This window comes from Colias philodice, chromosome 10, assembly GCF_061535455.1.
Source record: "Colias philodice isolate Cphi_HAF_F1 chromosome 10, ilColPhil1 Martin Lab GWU primary, whole genome shotgun sequence".
NCBI lineage: Eukaryota > Metazoa > Arthropoda > Insecta > Lepidoptera > Pieridae > Colias > Colias philodice.
In genome coordinates this window covers 3,081,530-3,101,672 of record NC_143095.1, presented here as the reverse complement: position 1 = coordinate 3,101,672, position 20,143 = coordinate 3,081,530, and the positions used below count along the sequence as shown (strand labels likewise).

General features: G+C 31.8%; 1 protein-coding gene across 2 annotated transcripts in view; it reads left to right on the top strand.

Annotated features, from left to right (window-relative positions):
* LOC149485086 (uncharacterized) overlaps positions 1-13,530 on the top strand; it is a 28,044-nt gene extending 14,514 nt beyond the window's left edge. For both annotated transcript variants that reach the window (XM_089699851.1, XM_089699850.1), the window contains exon 2: positions 9,913-13,530. In XM_089699851.1, the coding sequence (XP_089555977.1) occupies positions 9,913-9,998 (86 nt within the window). In that variant the 3' untranslated portion in view covers positions 9,999-13,530. The remainder of the gene's footprint in view (positions 1-9,912) is intronic.
* Positions 13,531-20,143: the final 6,613 nt, after the last annotated feature.

Below are 20,143 nucleotides of genomic sequence, written 5' to 3'. Positions count from 1 at the left end.
ATCGACCCTATTTCAATTGTTATTATTTAAATACTCTACTGTTACAATTAGCGCATTTTTATACTTAACTAAGAAGAAACATAGCGGAGTCAATAGATATAATAAACTTATGTATAATATCAAAAAAGCTAATAATGATCATCCCCTATGTTATAAGTCGTTTGTTATATGAAAACAAATTATTTACTTGTCCCTTTCTTAGTATTTTCTAGTAGTTTATATGAGCAGCAGTAATTTTCTCTTCATATTTTGAAAATTATTGATTTCGCAACGCATGGACCATCATTATCTTGTACTATCTGTAATTTATCATAATGCCATCAGGAATTTGGTACATTCTTTGTTTCTTTACTAAATCAGGCACACTTCTTGAACTCTATATCTTCTCTTGTATCGGCTTTTCGGTAATATTTCAAAAGAAAAATAATTATCTGTTCTAAGTTTAATATTTTACAGCATATTCATAAGCAAAATGATGTCGATAAAAACATTTCAGGTAGTTCGAGAAGTGTGCCTGATTTAGTAAAAGCTAATTTTCAGACTGTTTGTATGCATTTCCTGAGAACATTTACTATGGTGGTGTTTATTTTTTTTACACCATATGAAAGTAGAGATTTCAATGAATAAAAGGCACCCCAAGTTTTTGAAAAAAGCTGATATTTTGACGAGTGACTTTTCGATTGAAAATTAGGTTGTTTTTTTGGTATTAATTCAAAATAAGGCGAAAAAATAAATATTTTCAATCAAATAAATTACAGTGTATTTGGGACATAATAAAGTAAGTTTCCACCAAATTTCGTAGAAAAAGAATAAATTTTGAAGTAGATAAAAATAAAAGACCAAAAACTTGGTTTTTTGAATTTTTCACCTAAATGTTGAGGTTATGTGAAAAAATTGTGAATGCAAAAGTTGTAGAACTTTTAATTACCTACAACTTTGCCATTGAACTTTTTTCTATAGTACTTGTAGTTTTGTCGGAAATCGAGAGAAACCATTTCTTTCTCTTAAAAGCTCCCCCCTCCCGCTTCCCGAACTCGGATTGACCGTAATTTATTTTTCCTTACATTTTTATCATATTCCCCTCCTTTTCTAATGGGTTTCATCCGACTGCGATTTTTTTTGTTTCAAAAATTATCTACTCTAGTCTATAAGGTACAGTGATTTATTGAACTTGTAGTGAAATGTTTAGTTGTTTTTGTGCCCTCAATTTATCTAAGCAAAGAAAGTCCTATATGAGTCGCACAATAAAGAGAGGACGCTTTATTTCTATTAGACCTCCTAGTATATACTTAATTTCTATTAGAGCAGTATTAATAAAAGAAAAAGCGTAAAGAAATCGACTTTGCAATTTATTATAATTATTTATACAGGTCTTATCTTGAAAATATTATAAAATGTATCCAAAGGTCGTCTTATAAAATATCAGTATATTAGATCATTTTAATTTACCTAGAATATTTCTAAAACTATAAAGCTCATGAAATTCTTACTAAGATATTCAGTATGCATTATAAATTCATTAGTCTGGGACTTAAGGAGATGCTTACATAAGCAATAATACCTACGCAATAATTATTATTACCCATCTCTATTTAATTTAATAAATTCAACTACAATTTGTTAAATTATGACGATATTTGATTTTAAAATATCACTTTATTCGGTATTTACAAAGTACCTAATTTATAACATTTAATAAGGAAAAAAATTAAAAAGTACCAAATATTGTGAAAACCGAGTTTATTAAACTTGACGGTGATATTTTTATCTAAACGCTGAAAAAATGATACTTATGTAATTGAAAATGGGCGATCCGTTGGTCCGTGGGTTTTTACGTTAACGAGATTACAAATAACTGAAGCAATTAATCAAATAAGCTAGCTTAGTAAAAGTTTCCATTTAAAGCAGTACAGGATCAACTTAATTCGAATTCATTATTGAATTTTTAACGTTTTTGAGCTAGTGGAAATGTTCAAATGTAAATATTTCTATCCTTGACTTTCCATTAGGTTTAATGTATTTAATGATTATTCGATAGAATGTTTTTAAATAAGATTCCGACTTGTAAGTATGAAACTTTCAGTTTCACAAAAGAGCTTATTTAGACACCGTTAATAAATCAATATATAAAAAGAATCAGTCCCCCATATTCTGTGCACATGTTCTTCATGAGAAAACACCTATAGTAGGTACCTGCATACCGAATAATCTAGGATATCTGTCAGGTATAATATTATGAACAATGTTCGAAGGCAACTTAGAATATTATGATAAACCACGACACAGAAATAGCTCTTTATGTAAGTAGCAAAGTATCGATCACAAATGTCATATTTTCCAGGTTGTATAATTAATTACAAGAGAATTGTCTGAAACAATTGCGAAGTTTGTTTTTGAATAAGAAAATTTGTATTTTGAACACTTATTTGAACAATATCCTGTAAGGACAGGTGACAGAAGGGGAAATTGGTATTTTGTAACTTTTTATTTTTCGTCGTAAACCTTATAAGTACTGTATTTTAAGGGTTGTATCATAAATACATATAAAAAGCGAGTACAAAGACTGAATATTGAAAATACTATTTTTATGATATTGCAAACCCTTAATAGAAATGAAAGGATTTTGCAATTTATTATAATATTTTTAAATAATTAATAATTATTGCGTACCTAAATCTTTTCATTGCTTTTCCGTAGGCATATTTTTGAATGAAAATATTAGATAATTTACATACCTTCATAGTTCATATTATCCATAAGTGTACCAGACTTAACATAATTATCATTATTAGGTAAGGAAATTCGTAAACTAAAATCAAAATCAGCCTTGGAAATTTACCTGACCTTTAACTATCGACTGTATGTTGAATATTATAAGACGAACCTCTTTAAATACTTATGACTTATCGTTCCTAAGTAGTTGTGCCCAAGAATGTGTGTCCCGTAAGCTATGCAAAGTGCCTTGAACACCGTATAAATACACGTAGACCGTATAGTTATTTTAGAATTTTCATCAGCTTATGTTTCGTTGTGACGTCAGAATTAAGCATATATTATATCACATATGTTTTCTATTACATATCTTATAACATTTATGCACTTAGTACTTATAGATATTAGGTACCACGCCAATATATTTAGTCGTAAGGAAAAACCTGTGCTATAAAAATAACCATAAGAAAAGTCACGTAGGCAGATAGATATGGTAGCTTTCATTGTACTTTAATATTGAGATCGCAATTACCATCGACCAATCTGAACTGGGAGACTGTAGATTCGTTTTTAATGAAATGATCTACCTTTACCGACCTATTTCTACCTACTCGTATACGTCGGCAAGAGATGAATCAGAACAACGTTAAAATTTGAAATTATTCTCGTACATGCAATCACGTGTTCCCACGTGTTTATGAACAGAAGTAATGGTTACTTATAAAGTTTAGACCGATGTTATTTATGATCGAGATCCATCTGTTTCGTTTTGTAAATCAAATCGATTGTAAAGAAAGAATAATAGCCGTTTGTATTGCGTTTAATGTACTATTAATATAACCTCCAAAGTTTATGAAGTAGCAAAAAACACCGTACCTATATCTCCTATATGCTTGGTATATGTTTCTAAGTTTCTGTAGGGATAACGGGATAACACGAATCGAAAACTCAGTGAATTGTGTATACTCAGTACTGACAACTAATAAATCATATACTGCTTATCATAATCGGAAACTGAATAACAAATGTGTTATTTAGCACATAACTTATGAGAATACGTATATAAGAGAACCGAATGCCGCCAAAGTATGTGTATCTGGATATTTTATGTATCGAAGCTTTTATTATAAATGCTTATTAATTATTTGAAACAAATAGATTATACAATATTAATTAAGATTTAAGACATATTCTCCTCTGTACCTGAATTTGAACTCTGAAAGGATTAAGATGAATTTCGATGTAATATATTGGTATGTATGAGAATACTTGTAGAGATTGAGAACGGAAATCACTAGGTATAGGGGAGAGCTGAAGCCGCCTTTAAAAGATAGTCATTCATATTATATTACCTATAGATAGGTACTAGCACTTGACAAATAAGGGTTCAATTGATAAGTTGGATTCAATTTTTCATTGGAGACTTATAAGTCGTACTTTTTTATTGAAGTCTCCGATGAAAAATAGAACTCGGCTCATCAATTAAACCTAATGAGTCGTACCTAATTTGTATAGTACGTGAAAAACTGTATAAAGGGCACCTATTTGCTCCTATACATAATTATCCGTGAAAAAAGGTTCCACAAGAGAAAAGCACGAAACACTACGTCATACATACCTATATTACTATACATTTATACAGTTATATGACTTAGCATTTTCGTAAAACCTCGCTTAATTAAAAAAGGCTTAACATTTCGATCTCCCGCGATTTATTCTGGTTAAAATGTAAAGATATCCTCTTATAGCTTACCTTCGGAGACTTTAGTAATCTAGAACTTAATATCCATTTCGTTCTAGATCTTTACAATTTTGAAGTTGTATTTCAAGAAGCTTATTATTATTTCTATAAAACAAAGTTGATTATCATAGCATAGCTTTGGGTTTCCATTTTAAGAATTAAATACCTATTCAAATTTTTATTTTATTTTTCTTTTATTCCCTATCGATATAAATTCAATTGTCTTCACTTTTACGTGAATAGGTAGGTACCCATTATTATCAAGTTCGATAATAAATGATTTAGGCCGACTGTTGATTGAATAAAAGTGGAATGGTTGTGGTTGCAGTTTTCTAACATTGGTCGAACAAAAAGAAGCATTAGTATTGGAATTAGGTATGTAGAATATCAAACTTAACTCCACCTTATCTCCACCTCTTAACAATTGCCCTGAATCAACCTATATAGTGTAGATAGCATTATATTTTCGCCCTATATACGTACTCAAACTAAATCATAACTGTGAGGGTGACATCATATACCGAATGTCAAAATCCATCTTACCTTGTGTTTCGCTCGTTATCAGCTAGTAAGACGGAGGATTATCGGAATCCAAGTGAAATGTGAAAAGGTGATAAATATTTGTTTCGCGACATTTGTATTACACGAGTAATGCTGAATAAACTTGCTCGCTCTGTTCGCTTCGTAAACATTGTCAAATCCGCTAGGTTTCTTTCGAGTGAAACTAATGTTGGGGTGCATTATTATTTTATTAAATTTCAAATATCTCCATTATAGATGTCGTGAAAACCTACACAACTCTATTTTGAGAACTGAATACAAAACCGGTTCTTAAAAACAAACGTTTAACCATTGTACCATGAAGTCATACTACTTAAAATTTATAATTCATTTATCAATAACTCTAGCATATGAATTTTAAGTCTTCATTACCACAATTCGCGCTTTTGGAGCAATAGAGCTAATAAATCACCCCATGATGAAGAGGAGTCGTTGTTTATAAATCCAGATTTGGCCACTTATTTACACGCCTCGCATCTACTTTGGAATGAGGCCAAAGCGTCACAATATTTCTGCAAACTGCGAAAATTACACGGATTCTACTTTCTAATGCCTAACAGATGCGCTATTAAAAAGTCGAATGTGTAATAAAATTTCATTCTAACATTTTACGTTTATAATAAACTTCTTGTAATAAATAGATCGGATGCTAATTGCAAACCAAGATGAAAATAATAGGCAATCTATAAACCGTAATTTCATGATGATCAGTCATTTCCTAGGTTCGTAATTGCGATCGTAGGAAATTATTTATTATGCTTATCAAAGCCAATATATCCCATAACCTACTTTATAAAGAGTAGTAAGAACTGACAATGATATATGTATGTTTTTCCTCATCATTTTCCATTTTCTCTTTCGATAGTTTTGAATTTTGAAAATATATTAAAATAGTTATATTCCGGTATTAGTTATACTCAAGAGAAATGTCCATGGCTATTTCAAAATATAAATCATAAAATAAATATTAAAAAATTAAATATCCAAGAAAATCTTTCCAAAATCGACTGTATACAAACACTCTCTTTTCAGTATCCGGGGATTTAAAAGTCTATATACCTAAAAGCATCCATTAATTCAACACTGCTGGCGTACCAACTATTTGCCTAAAATTCTCTTTTAATACGATCGCACGTCTTTGAATTTCAAAAAAGTAAATCAGTCGCATAGAATATACGATCGAGATTATAAACCCGTGGGTTTATTCATCTGGAAACTCGAAGTGGGTAGCATTCAGGAATATTTGAGCGCATAAATATATATCAAATCATGTGACGGACACCAATATTTTTCGTAGATGATACTACATTTTCCATAGAATTATGTCTAAGATTGCCTTTCATGAAGTTGAGACGTTATTTTGTAAGTGGCCATTTATCAGTATTTAGGTATTGATGGAATATTGTGAGGCTCTCCAAGAACCAAAATGTTGGAGGACATGTGACAAGTGCCAACCCGCACTTGGCTCGCGTGATGGATTATGGTCTAAATCCTCATTGGAGACCTAAGTCCCTGATATTACCGTATAATAAATCCTTTTCCATATAAAAAACAACTTAATCTAAAGATTTAGGATTCAAAGCACAGTAGTACAATAAGATAGGGTACACATAAGACATCTGTGCCTTGTTATTCTTATTTATAACTAGCTTTCCACCCGCGGCATCGCCCGCGCAGTCAAAGAAAAACCCGCATAGTTCCCGTTCCCGTGGGATTTCCGGGATAAAACCTATCCTATGTCCTTTCTCGGGTATCTAAATATCCCTATACCAAATTTCATGCAAATTGGTTAGTAGTTAAGGCGTGATTGAGTAACAGACAGACAGACAGAGTTACTTTCGCATTTATAATATTAGTATGGATTATCAATTTGTCATAATTACATAAACGTAGGCACGAAAATAAAAAAAAGTCCTTGATATATCACGAAAAAACAACGGCTATGTCCAACAGAAAATGCTTTTTATCCAACAATTACGCAGTTTTAATCCAGTTACGTTCTAGCTAACTTCGTCACCCCGGTCGCGCCGTGTTAGCGCCGTCGCGGGCTGCCTCAGTTTAACTTTATTTGTTTGGGATAATTAATGTCGCTTTACAACACTTTGAATACCTTTAAATGGAACTTTTGGTCCGTGTAAATTGCTTTAGCGAAAGAGAAAGCAACAAAACAGGTATCAATTTGAGTTATATTTCAAAAGGCTTCTATCTCATTACTTTTCTATTAAATTTTATATGGCCTTAATTATTTTTGGGACGTTAAAATTTTAATCGTGTTAATGACGAAAGTTATGACTGAAATGGCCCTCGTTAACTTATTAATAAAAAAGTGAAAGTACCTATATACTAATCTAGTAAAGTACCTGATAATGTACTATAATAGACCTCGGATGTTCGACTCTACTTGCATTAAAGTGAATCCAATCATTCGAATGACGTGTGAAATATAATTAATGAATTGCATTTTAACTGTGTTGTTAAAGCTTTAATTGCGAAACGCAATTCATTCTATATCCAATACTATAACTAAATAGTACCGATAATACCCCTCTTAGCCGAAAGGTAGATTTTTTTTAAACTTAAAAAGGTTTGGTGTCAGAATGTATCTACGTCCCGCGTAGCAATTAGTGCTCAAAAATCATGTCATGAACAGGTCTGGCCTCGTTCCTATTTAATAATACGTATAGATATAGCATTTTACAGTACGCTTCAGCGGAAAATATAAAGTATAGTGTGTGAGTGTATTTTTTTAGGCTTTAGTGAACAAAACATCAATTATAATACTAAACGAAGCGCACTATATTACTACAACCACTTCAAATCATATCAATGACCTTACTACCTTTTATGAATAATATGATGATTTCATTAAATTGAGTTCAATTTGCAGTTCTAAAGTTTATGAATAAAGTATCTTCGCTATATAAATATTAAGATCTTACCCTTGAAAATATGACCCGTGCTGTTATATTTTTCATCGATTATTAAGTATTACTTGTGGCACTGTTTGCAAGGTCTAGTTGAAAAGATTAGAAATTACACCGATTCCTCTGTAAAAGTAGGTAGGGTAAAACCAGGAAAGATAACGGCTAATTTAATTGTAGTTGTAAATGAAATAATATGTAATTCATTCGTTAAAATAGTTAATACAATCGAGACGACTGTACTCCCTATAAAGAATACATATTTGACTAAAAGCATCCTTCAAAGTCGAAACCAATGAATTGCTGGTTATAACGTCGTACACGGAATTATGTCGTAATTGTTTATATGTAAATAGACGCAACTTAAACATGAATTATCTATGCTTATGCTTATCAAACTGTTAAAGAAGGATTTCTAAGAAGTTCACGTACATACCGTTTAAAATAGAAAGGCCACACTTGTCCATACTTCTTTATACATTCTATATTTAGATCATCGTGTTTCAATAAGCACATGTTCTGTACCTTATTCTATCTTTTTTCGGAGGTATATCAATAGTGTACAGAAATAAACCGAATATATGAACAAAATCGGAATTTCAAAACTTAAAACTTATGTATCGAGCTCTATTAATGATCCCTTATTAATTGTCGTATATTTTGGGTAAATATACTCGACTTACTATAATGTCTATTGTAATAGATATACCGAACTTCATATTTTTATAAAAAGTCCAATTTGAAGCCAGAAAATTGACAGAATTCATTATAATAATAATCCTTCACATTTTCCATCCCAAGCCAAAGTTTTATTTGATAAGCCATTCGAATTTCTAGCATGTGATTAGAAGCAGAAGCCTTAATACCATGACTTGATAATATTATAGGATCAACGTTCGTCGTATCGAAATTCGGAAGTATGAAGTTTGTAATAACATTATTAATATTCATGAATTCAGGTGATCACTTTAGAAAATATTCTTGTCATAAATGAATATTTTTCATGAATCGTCGCGTCGATGAGTGAAAAAATAGGTCAGCTTTCTGATTACGCGTCCGGAAATGTACTAGGTATATTTATTTTTATTTCTACTGTATCTTTGATGATGAAGTGACTTGCGATAGGAATATTAATTGTCAAGATATTTGAAGATTTTTAATACGTAGGTACGAAATAATTGAACCAATCAATTTCTTTTCATACTCTGACTTGTCTGATAGTTTAAGAGCTAAGTTTAAGAGTGAAGAAGAAAAATACCGGTAGAGTCACTCACGGATTAAACATATTATAACTATATATTATAACTATAGACGTGATTACTTACATATTACAAATTATTGTCTAACAACAAGAATACTAAAACTTAATATTTACTGGAATATTAACCATAACATAACAGTTTGTTATAACTTTCCCGCAGCTTCTGTGCTAAAACTGAACGTTTTACAATTTAATACTAACTTATATGATAGAGCTGTAACATAAATCTGCAGTTAGAATAAGAACAAGGCTTATAAATTCATTGCGATTATATTATTCACAGAAATAGATTGCTCTTAGTAATATTTTAATAGGTATAGAGAAAAGAGCTAGCTTCTTGGAATTAGACTCAGTTTTCAGAGATATTATAATAACGAGCAACACCAGTTTCATTAGACATCTTGTTACAAGTGAAATAAATTAACTTTATCACGTACATATTATATGAATAGATAAGCTTACTTGTGAGAAATGTAGCATACAAATCAGCTCACTATTTCAGAGAAACAAATGTCTAATCCCCCAGTAAATTATGTATTTGAAAATTGTGTTGTTTTCGAAAGACCCCGTAATATGACTTTCTAATTTTTACCTACCCTAAAAGTTTGTATTTTGGAAATCTTTCTTTCGAGTATATCCGATGTTCTTGTATATGTTCTATGCAAAAATCTACATGAAAGTTTGGGGTATTATTCAGCGGTGTTGTTTGTCCGCAGTACGGCAGGAGAACGAGCGCCTGATGCACGACGTCCTCCAGGCGGGAATCGCCAATCGCACCCAGTCGTCGGGGGCATTGCGCTGACGCCGCGCTACTCGCCGCGCCCGCGGCTTGACAACATCAGGCCGGCCGCCGCCCCCCCGGAGGAGCCCCCCGACTTCACGCCGCACTTGGAGCCCTCCAATCGTGACTACGGCTTCTCCGTTTCCCTCCACGACGCACAGAACGCTTCCCAAACGGTGAACACTACTCTCGCGGCCCCTGCGTGAGCCGCTGGCTTCCTCTCTGTGAAGTGAACGCACAATGTGACGTCAATGAACTCCTCTATCCGTAAAGTCGGAGAGACGCTTAGTTAGATTATGTGAATTTGTGAATATAAATGGTTAAATGTTATTTGTTATTCGTGGGAGTGATCGGGATAAATACGGTCAGTGCTCCTGTAGGTATAGATGAAGTGTATCATCGTCGTTATTGTGGATAATTACCCTTTCCTATAAAGGAGGATGTATTGAATATTATTCTATATAATGTAGTTCGACGTGAGATTTGTGTGTATTTTGAAATGTCTCAGATTGCGGCAAACAGCACATTCAAAATTGTTTAACATATATAATATTGTGTTGTAGTTTTTATTTCTGTAAAGCAATGTTAAAACGAAACTCTTGTTTCGACCCCTTATTCAAGGACAAACGCTTTCAGGTCACTATGGTTAATATAGATATATGTTATAAATATATAAATGTCGGATACATAATTATTTCGATGTTTTATATCATATTTTATGAGTACTTTAAATTTAAACTTATTAATTTATTTTTGCGAATCTCCAAGATGTGTATGTTAAATAATTTGAGAATCCTGACTTTATAACTACGTATAAATTATTTAAATACTGAATAGTATACCTTAACTCAAGTCGTTTTATGGATATGGGATCAACTTGTACACAAAGACAAGTATCTTCGTATATTTTCACTCTACCTTTTAAAATCACTGCATAACTCTATTTTTTTATGACTTATAAGTATACTTTGTCTAAATTATATAAATAGTTTTATAAGACCATTTCAGCACTAAAAGCTCTATGTAAATAAAATTTGACATTAATCAGTAATCATGAAACTCTAAATATTTTTAAAATAAATTATTAAATGTCTTGAAATGTCCGCAATATATAAAATCATTTTCATTTAATTACAACAATCTCTCATTACAAATTGTATATGCTCTATACTCTATAGTATAATAAATAATAATAAGTAATAACCAAATTTATCAACAAGTACGGTCAGCAACGATGTCCTGTTACTTATTCATTTTTCATCCTTAACTATATTATGTAATGTACACAAAACGTTATTTTTCTCATTTCTTTTGTGATTATTTTATTGAATTTCAAAATTATTCAAAGTTGCTATCGACTTACAATACAGATTATGCGTATACAATCATAATTAGTATCATTTCGATTACGCCCGGTATCAGAGTCTAGAGAAAATTACATTTTTTAATTATTAAAAATTTTCAAAAGGATAATAAAACATACCTTTACAATATGTCAGTTACTTTTAACTAAAAACCAATGAATGCACTCATTTTTAACATACCTACCTATACTTATATGATTTATAAATTTTACTTAAATACCAATAAAAAAGATAAGATGTAATTAAACTTATTCTCCATGTAAAGTTTACAAAGAAAACCAACATTCAGACGATTTATACTACTACTTCGAAAAGATAAAAGAACTTAGGGCAATAAAAATACATTATACAGGAACCAGTCGGAGACAAGAAATTGTAATTAATCGCGATAAAATTCTTATGAAATGGAATATTACATAATATGGTTACCAAATCATAATCTAAAAAGGAACACAATAAGTCAAACATTAGTAATTTATTAATATAATTACAAATATGGACGTATGCACTCAATAATGTAAGGCGATAAATAATAAACCGAATTAAAACTCACATCACGTATACATTTATAAAAGGGTCAAAATTTATCAGCCAATTTGTCAAAAGTATCATATTCGTGTTATTCAAATATGAATTTCGGTGAAAGAGCTTAATTCGATTCCCCGTCACTGTTCATGTTGTATCCATTGCAATTGTAACCAAAATATCGTTTTTTAAACATTGTTAAAATATTTTTACAAGTAAGTATGTATTTCGATCTTCTGTTCAGTTATTAAATAAAGGATGTGGGACCGTTTTATTAGTTTTTCATCACTTAGAAAATAGTTATTAAACATTTTAAGTATTGTATATTAGTAGGACTTTGATTATGCATATAAAACCATCGAATTATGTCCAGATTGCAATATAATCTAAAATATTGTTTTTGACAAACAAATTTATCGTAATTTATAATACTGCTATGATCGTTGTAATTATATGTTGTCGCATAGTAAAATAAATGTATACCTACTTGATACTAATTACTTATCACATAATATAAAATTATAACGTATAAACCGAACTTTTGTACAAGTGGTAGATAAATAGATAAATGCTGTTATAAAAATTTAAATTCGTACTAACATATAATAAAACCCTTACTGAATCGATTAAAATACATTATATATACATTATACGAATTTTCTACTATATATTATTCAGGAAATTTTCCTAATTACAAATTATAGTCCTAAAATGATAAATCCATTGAATACTGAAAAATACAATGGAAAATAACAAGATATATTTGTCTCTATATTTCTACTCACATTTTAAATGACCTCTTTAAGTATGACGTAATTCATAGCTGACCCCTAAACATAGATGTCACTTAGCATTCTTTTCGACCTAAAAATGCAGCAAGTAATTATAACAGCTTCTATCATTGGTGTATACTTTCGTAACCAAATACTAAATTTAAGATAAAATAGTTCTCTATTTCATTCATTCATTCATTCATTCATTCATTTCATTCATTCATTCATTCATTCTCTTCTAAGCCGAATCTAGTCAAAGGAGCTTTCGAAACTGTGCTTAAATATTAAGTATAAATGGTTTTATAAGTAGTTGTTGTAGGTATGATATTGTTGTTATGTGTAAAGTATGGATTAGCGTCGATGTTCAATGAAAATTCATATTTGCTAAACCACCGCTTCGAGGCACGATTTCTGTGGCAAGCTCATAAATTATATCTTAATTTTCATCGGTTTTATAGAATAAACTATATGTTAATCATTATTTGGAAAGCTTAATTGTTATAGTTAAAATATATTTTAAGTGATATAAATTTGGGTGACTAAAAATAATCTACCGAAAACCACTTAACTACTTAACATCGATTACCTACTGTAATAGAAAATCTTTGACATTAAAATAATTTGGCCGAAGTAATTTTTTAAGCGAGAGCAAAATATAGACCTCTCTTGAAGACAATAAAAAATTTATCCTATAATCATATAATGTTGATCTCTTAGCAATTTTTTTAAAGAAGTTAGTAGTTATATTTATTCAAAATATATGTATCAAAAGAAACATCAGTTTAAGTATTATGTACTTACCTTCTCCTTAGTATTTGCGATTTATGTATTATTATTTTATTTTATTACATTAATCATCATAACTAATATTATATAATCGAAAGTGATTAAAGGGACACTCCATTTATTTATAATAATTACTAGCGGTCCGCCCCGGCTTCGCCCGTGGTACATATTTACGTTTTCTCTACATAAGAACCATCCTCGTACTTCAAGGAATATAATAAAAAAAGAATTATAGAAATCGGTTCAGCCGTTCTCAAGTTATGCGCTTACCAACACATTTTGCGATTCATTTTTATATATAAGAAAGAAGATTATCGCTAACTAGCTATTATTATATAAGATTATTATTTGACTCTTATATTTTTTTATCTTCTATCTGTTCTATAACCTTGTCTGTATGTTCAAGTTTATTGGCCTCATTATGTTCCTGTATTTAATGCAAATTGTGAAATATTTTAAGAAATTATATTAAGTAATAGTTTCAAATTAATCAAATACTTTTATTGGTTCGTTCAATTGTAAGGTTTAAAGTTTTTGTATTATAAACAAAAGTGTATATTCGTAATAATTTGATTGATGGTAAACATAACGAATTACGATTTATGAAATGAACGCGAACTCGCATTCATGTCTACTTTAGAAAATTGGAGTGTCAATTCGATATTACTGTGCAATTCGAGTTCAATTAGTGATGATTCGTTTGTCACATTACACTTCATACAAATATACACGAATTATTATCGGAATTTTATACAGTAGACACGAAGCGATCAGATCACATCATATTATATGTACCTTTTTTTTTTTTTTTTTTTTTTTATAGTGGGGAAATCTTCCAAAGATACCCACGGCCCCCGGGGAAGGAGCCGTGGGTTATGTCGGATTCTTACCGACTAAAACCCCACTGTGTTCCGTCGAGCCGCTTTAATGATGGGGCCGCGGGTATTTGTTGGAATTCTTCCGCGACATAGATTAACTTAATGTAAGAGTACGAAAGATAGATGTTATACTACATGTGTTAATGTATTTAGCCATTATTGTAAATGCGATCCACATCCCATCCTAAAGTGATACGTCAAACTGCGTGTTCATGTGTAAGTTAAACCACTAAAAAAAGTCGAGTGGCACTGAATAAATTGCAACAGACCTATAACATACTAGTGTTAGACAGGCGATACAGAGAATTTTATAGTTGTTTGTTGTAAATGTCAGTTTTAATTAATCTATTTTACAAAAAAATGTTTAATAAAATATCTTTATAAATGTCTGGTGTGTTATTTTGATACTCGGTATGAATAGTGGGCGTAGTGCTGATGTTTAGGGGTAATTGTAAATTAATGTGGGCGCTCAAAGGTAAAACTTGAGCGGAGAAAAGCTTGGGCTATGGAAAAGGTGGGTCGGAGTGCGCCTCGCATACCTCCCCAGGTGTCATTCGAACAATGCGAACGGCCGCTCTGCGCTTCGCTTGTTGCCCAACAATTTTCATAGCAAATCTTGTAACAGCCGAACGGGTGAAACATTACATTTACAAGCTTAAATTGTTGTTTTGTATTGTAGTTGTACGCTTATTGAATAACAGTACAAATGTATTTTTTTGAATATCATTAAAATAGACACTTTTTACATTTTATCTGTAGGTTCGATTATTACATACTAGCTTCAGTCAGCGGCTCTACTTTTGTGGTATTCGGACAAATGTAGTCTGTATGTTATTTCAGGCGTTATAGATATCGGAAAATATAGGTGCAGTTAGAACTGCATACCAAATTTTACATGAATCCGTCTAGTCGATTCTGCGGGAGGGCTTAATTCACACAGACGTATAAAATGAAAAATCGGACAATGCTATTCAAGTACGTATTGTTAAACAAATTTAAATTATTATTTTTGGTATTTTCTATAAAAAACTGTACAAAATTGAACACTAGAACTTGTATTATATTATAACATTGAATGAAAGTGGGTGTCTAGAGCTTTTGTTAGTACCTAATCCGTATAAAATTGTACAATTAACTGAAAGATATATTTCTCAGAAGTTCTATTCAATGCAGGCATCAAATATAACAAGATAAAATAAAAAAAAATGTAGGTCTTGCTCCGCTAATTTAAGAAGAAAAATTAATTACCCTAAAAGTTTTATTCACTTATAGATTACGCTGAAACTAGATGCTACGATACAATTAATGTCAGTCCCACTTAATGTTTCCCAAAAACTAATTCGTTTGATTAAGAAAGTTTTGACCAGGCTTATGTACTTTACAAATAAGTTCGTTTGACAGCCGCGCTAATGTTCTTGTAATAAGATGTTTTGCGTAAGGAAGCTTATCGTAACGGCGGGGGCACACGATGCGTTGCGGCGGCGGTGCGGCGCCGGAGCGGTGTCGCTGCGTCGTCTTACATAGAAATATCTGTGGCATGTCACACGATGCGCTCCGGCGCCGCACCGGACTTGTAACCACCAAGACGAGGCGGGGAGGGGTGAATGCGGTGCGACGTCGGAGCGGCACCGCTCAGTTGTTTTTGTCACAAGGAAGGACACGCTGTGCAACGCTGCTACGACGCCGCTGCGACATAACAACGTTACGGCGCCGCACCGCTCGTGTGCCCACTGACACGGTGAAATCTTAGCGGTGCGGCGCCGCAACGCATCGTGTGCCCCCGCCGTAAAAACAAAGGATAACGTAACGTAATAAACGTAACAATTTTAATTGGTTTAATCCTGTGATATATACTTATGTGAGATATGTTCAAGCGCATAGAAGTAATAGCGTAATAAAGAAGAAGAATACATAGTACATAATATGATGTATATAAACAGAATAATTTATGTAATGCTTCCATGTTACATTAAACAATGAAAAGTATTCTCTAAAGAACTCCTTGGGAAGTCAAAATATTCAAAGTCTGGTTATATCGATTTAAAAAAGTCCATAGAAAGTAGTTACTCACACATTTGCATCAAAGTAGCCATTTCTTACAATACTATAATATATTGTACATTCAAATGCATAAATAGGTATAAGTAGGTAATCTAAAAAGCGAGTAGAATTTTATACAAAGGAGAACATATTTAAGTGGTTGTAAAAGCGGCGAGTAAAACCGGCGGTTAGCTCTAGTGGGGAAGGTCAAGGTAATCTGTTGCTAAAAACAAAATAAGAGTAACTCTGTTTAACGCTTCAGTGTTTGATGGGACTCTATTTCAATTATAAAATATTATTTTCAGCCGCATTGACTTTAGGTAAAATTAACTTGAATAATAAATAAGACGAAATTTGATTGGATGGGGTTGATTAATTTATAATTGTATTAAACTTATATTATGTTCTCGTCTTTAATCATAGTGTTCGGTAAAGTTATTTTAAAGAAAAATTAATGAACGTCTTGTGTAATTAATATCTTAGTAAATTAATAAAAGTTTTTGAAATCGAAACTTGAATGTGCATAGCGAACTATAGGTACATGTGAGCGAAACCGTTTGCGGTAAGAATAAAATATAAAAGAAAACTGTATTTTATTCACTGAATGAATGCCTTAAATACGTCTGCACTTCACGTAAGAAGTTGCAGAAAAATAAGTCTTTCAAGAAATATAGACTAGATATTAACAAGCGAGCAAGATTCTTTACAATATAACATACAATTATTTTATGTTAATACATATTATAATATGTACCTTCCAATTTGAGATAATGCTATGCAAACAATATTTCAAAGGAAACAATTACAAAATACTAGCCGTCATACTTGACCTTAAAAATGTAGTAAAAGTTTCAAAATTCGTTTGAAAAGTGCAGCGATGAATCTACAATGCTAGTTTTCCTATTAACCTCGCTAACTAAGCTTGAACCGATGATACTTGTATCTAGAGAGTTCATCACAACAGTGCATCGGGTCGAACCTCTTAATCACACACTCAGCCACTCAATATTCAGCTGACTAAGCCGTTTATTTTTTATTTAAAATGCCATTTATTCATATCAATTTAATGCCAAAGATTTATGTCGGGTAGTTAAGTTTATATCGAAGTATAGAAGAAATTCGAAGTTAAAGTTTCAACCTTAACGCTTCCCCACTAAGCTACACGGCTGTGCTGCTGTCTCCTAGACATTTACATGCATTTTAAATCTTTTTCACTGGTCGATTTTCTGAATAAGTGAAACCATGAATAAAAACCTGGACCAATCCGCTCTACACCTACTTGCTCATCCGTGGCTGCTTTAGTAGGGACTACGATTTCATCCATACAAATAAAAAGAATCATCTTGAAACATCAGCGAAGGTAAAAAAATACGTATTTCGTATACTGTATGTGTACTTTGTCAGTAACAATGTCATGGGAAAGGGAAAATGCGTGGAAATTGTATTATCCAGATGTTTATTCTTGTTTAGCGTTTGCGGTCGTTTCCGAGGGTGGCATGTGACAGTATGGCCATAATACTATACGTTTAATTTCATAAACACCATTTGGAACCCTACTCTGAGGCTTTAGTAGCCTTCATCAAGATATATCTCAAATCACATCTCAAATAGAGATGAATTTAATATTATATCCGACCGTCTTCTTTCCATTTGTTATAAGATCGTATATTTTATATTATATTTCCAAAATAATCGAAAAAGTTTACTAGCTTAATGCTTACTAAATCGATGAGATATTTTTTTACAAGGTGCGTCTGATGGTTTCAGTAGAAAAAAGTGCTTTTTCATAGGAATTCGAAATGCAGATAAAACGCATTTGGTAAGTGGCCTGTTCGATAAGCACTACAGAACTAGTGCCTACTTTACTTTTAGATTTAGCATGAAATAAAATTTTTGTTAATCCAACGATTTTCAACTTTTTGATTGGACGTCAGCGGCCACATGAGTAAAGGAGGATTATAAACGGCTATAATTACCGCTGTATTTAAAAAAAATTACATACACGTATTGCCTCTTTTAATTAGTTCTTATGATTCTTGCCAATGAAGAGGCCTTCTTCTTTCTAATGAACTGCATATTATGTAGATTATGTTACTATTTACAATGAAGAGACTTCAAAATCGGTCTTAAAATGTATATCGTTTGTGTCTATGTGTTTGCTTGTACTGAACTCGCAAACATTACTCTTTTAAATATAAAATACATAAGTAGTTCTTCAAGTGTAAGTTCTTCAAATAGATGAAGCTGTGCATCACTGATCATTGCTACAAGGGTGATCGATTTGGTGGCTGATACAGGGTGTATCACAGATGAGTGGTGTATAAGTTCCGCTCCGTCGACCAGCGTTGTTCTTCACTAATGAGCCCGATCGAGAGACCCGATACATTCCACAATGGTATTTTAAAAGATTCAATCTTATTACGATCGTTATGAAGTTAAGATGTTTATGCAATCGCATTGAAAGGTTGAGAGCTTCGGTCTGTGTATTTTTCTGGAAAGTGGTTGCTTGAAAATGTTTGGTATTCTTTAGATGCGATCTTTTTATACCAATTTTAGTAAATTTACAAAAAAAAAAACGAATAAGGACTAAAGGACTAAATTAAGAACACAAGTAGGTACTTTGGACCATTTACGTCTACGAATCTAAGAAGAGTTCGAAAAGTTCCTTTTCTAATTGCACTAATTGCTGTACTACTACCTAATACTGAATTGATCGAGAATTGTCACAAAAAATTCTGTCTCTATTTAAGTAATTAGTAATATTTTTAATGATATCCAGAAAAAAAGGACAACGAAAATTTATACGAAACTTTACATTTAATTCAATAATACTAAACCAAACCATAATATACCTATATTCTAAACCATTTTAAAAATTAAATATCATCATAAAATTTCTCACAACGTCTAGCTGGAGGCACATTTACATATCTTTTATTTTTAGGATTTAATAACCAAAAGACACAAGACAACACATCGACATCTTATCAAGAGTAATAAAGGATTCATAACACCCATTCAAGTAAGTGTATAAAAGAATCTTCAACAATATCAGGGAGCAGTATCAATCGTTCGAGACCGAAAGGAAAGCACAATTCTTGCAAATGAGGGAATATTTTTAAATCATTTTCCTGCCTTTGCAGTAAGGCCGGAAATTAAATTTATTCGAACTTTGAACCTTGTCAAGGAATATTTTATAGCGATCAATTCTAAACTTTGTTAAATGCATTCGATACTTACAAGTAGTTACAATCTTTTGAAGTTTATGATGGCTATGATCTCTTTTCTTCCCATGATATTACTAAAAGGTAAAATAATATCTAAGATGCGATAATATTTATTTTAACCTTCGTAGTTAACGTGTTTCTTTAATTAAAAATAAGTCAACTTTCTTCAAAGAGTTATATTAGAGAATGAGTTTTAAAAAGTTGTTCACAAATTATAATTTCTTAGGTAAAAACGTAAGTAAGTCACATGTGTGTATGTATGGACGATTACGAATTGAATAGTAAAGTTATACAATGAATGATAATTTTGTTTTCCTATGGTCTACATGATCTTAAGTGGTCACCACCACCTACGAATACGGGATACACTGGTGGTGTTGCAGGTGCTTTACCGGCCTTATGAAGACATATATAGGCTCTGTTCTCTCTGTTCTCTCTGTTCTGGCTACTAAGCCACATTGTTAATTCGGTAATACTGTAGGTGAAGGAATTCCAGAGCATCAATGTACGAGGCAGAATATTACGTGTAACGAGTGTGAACACTGAACAATAACAGTAGATCGCCATCTATCC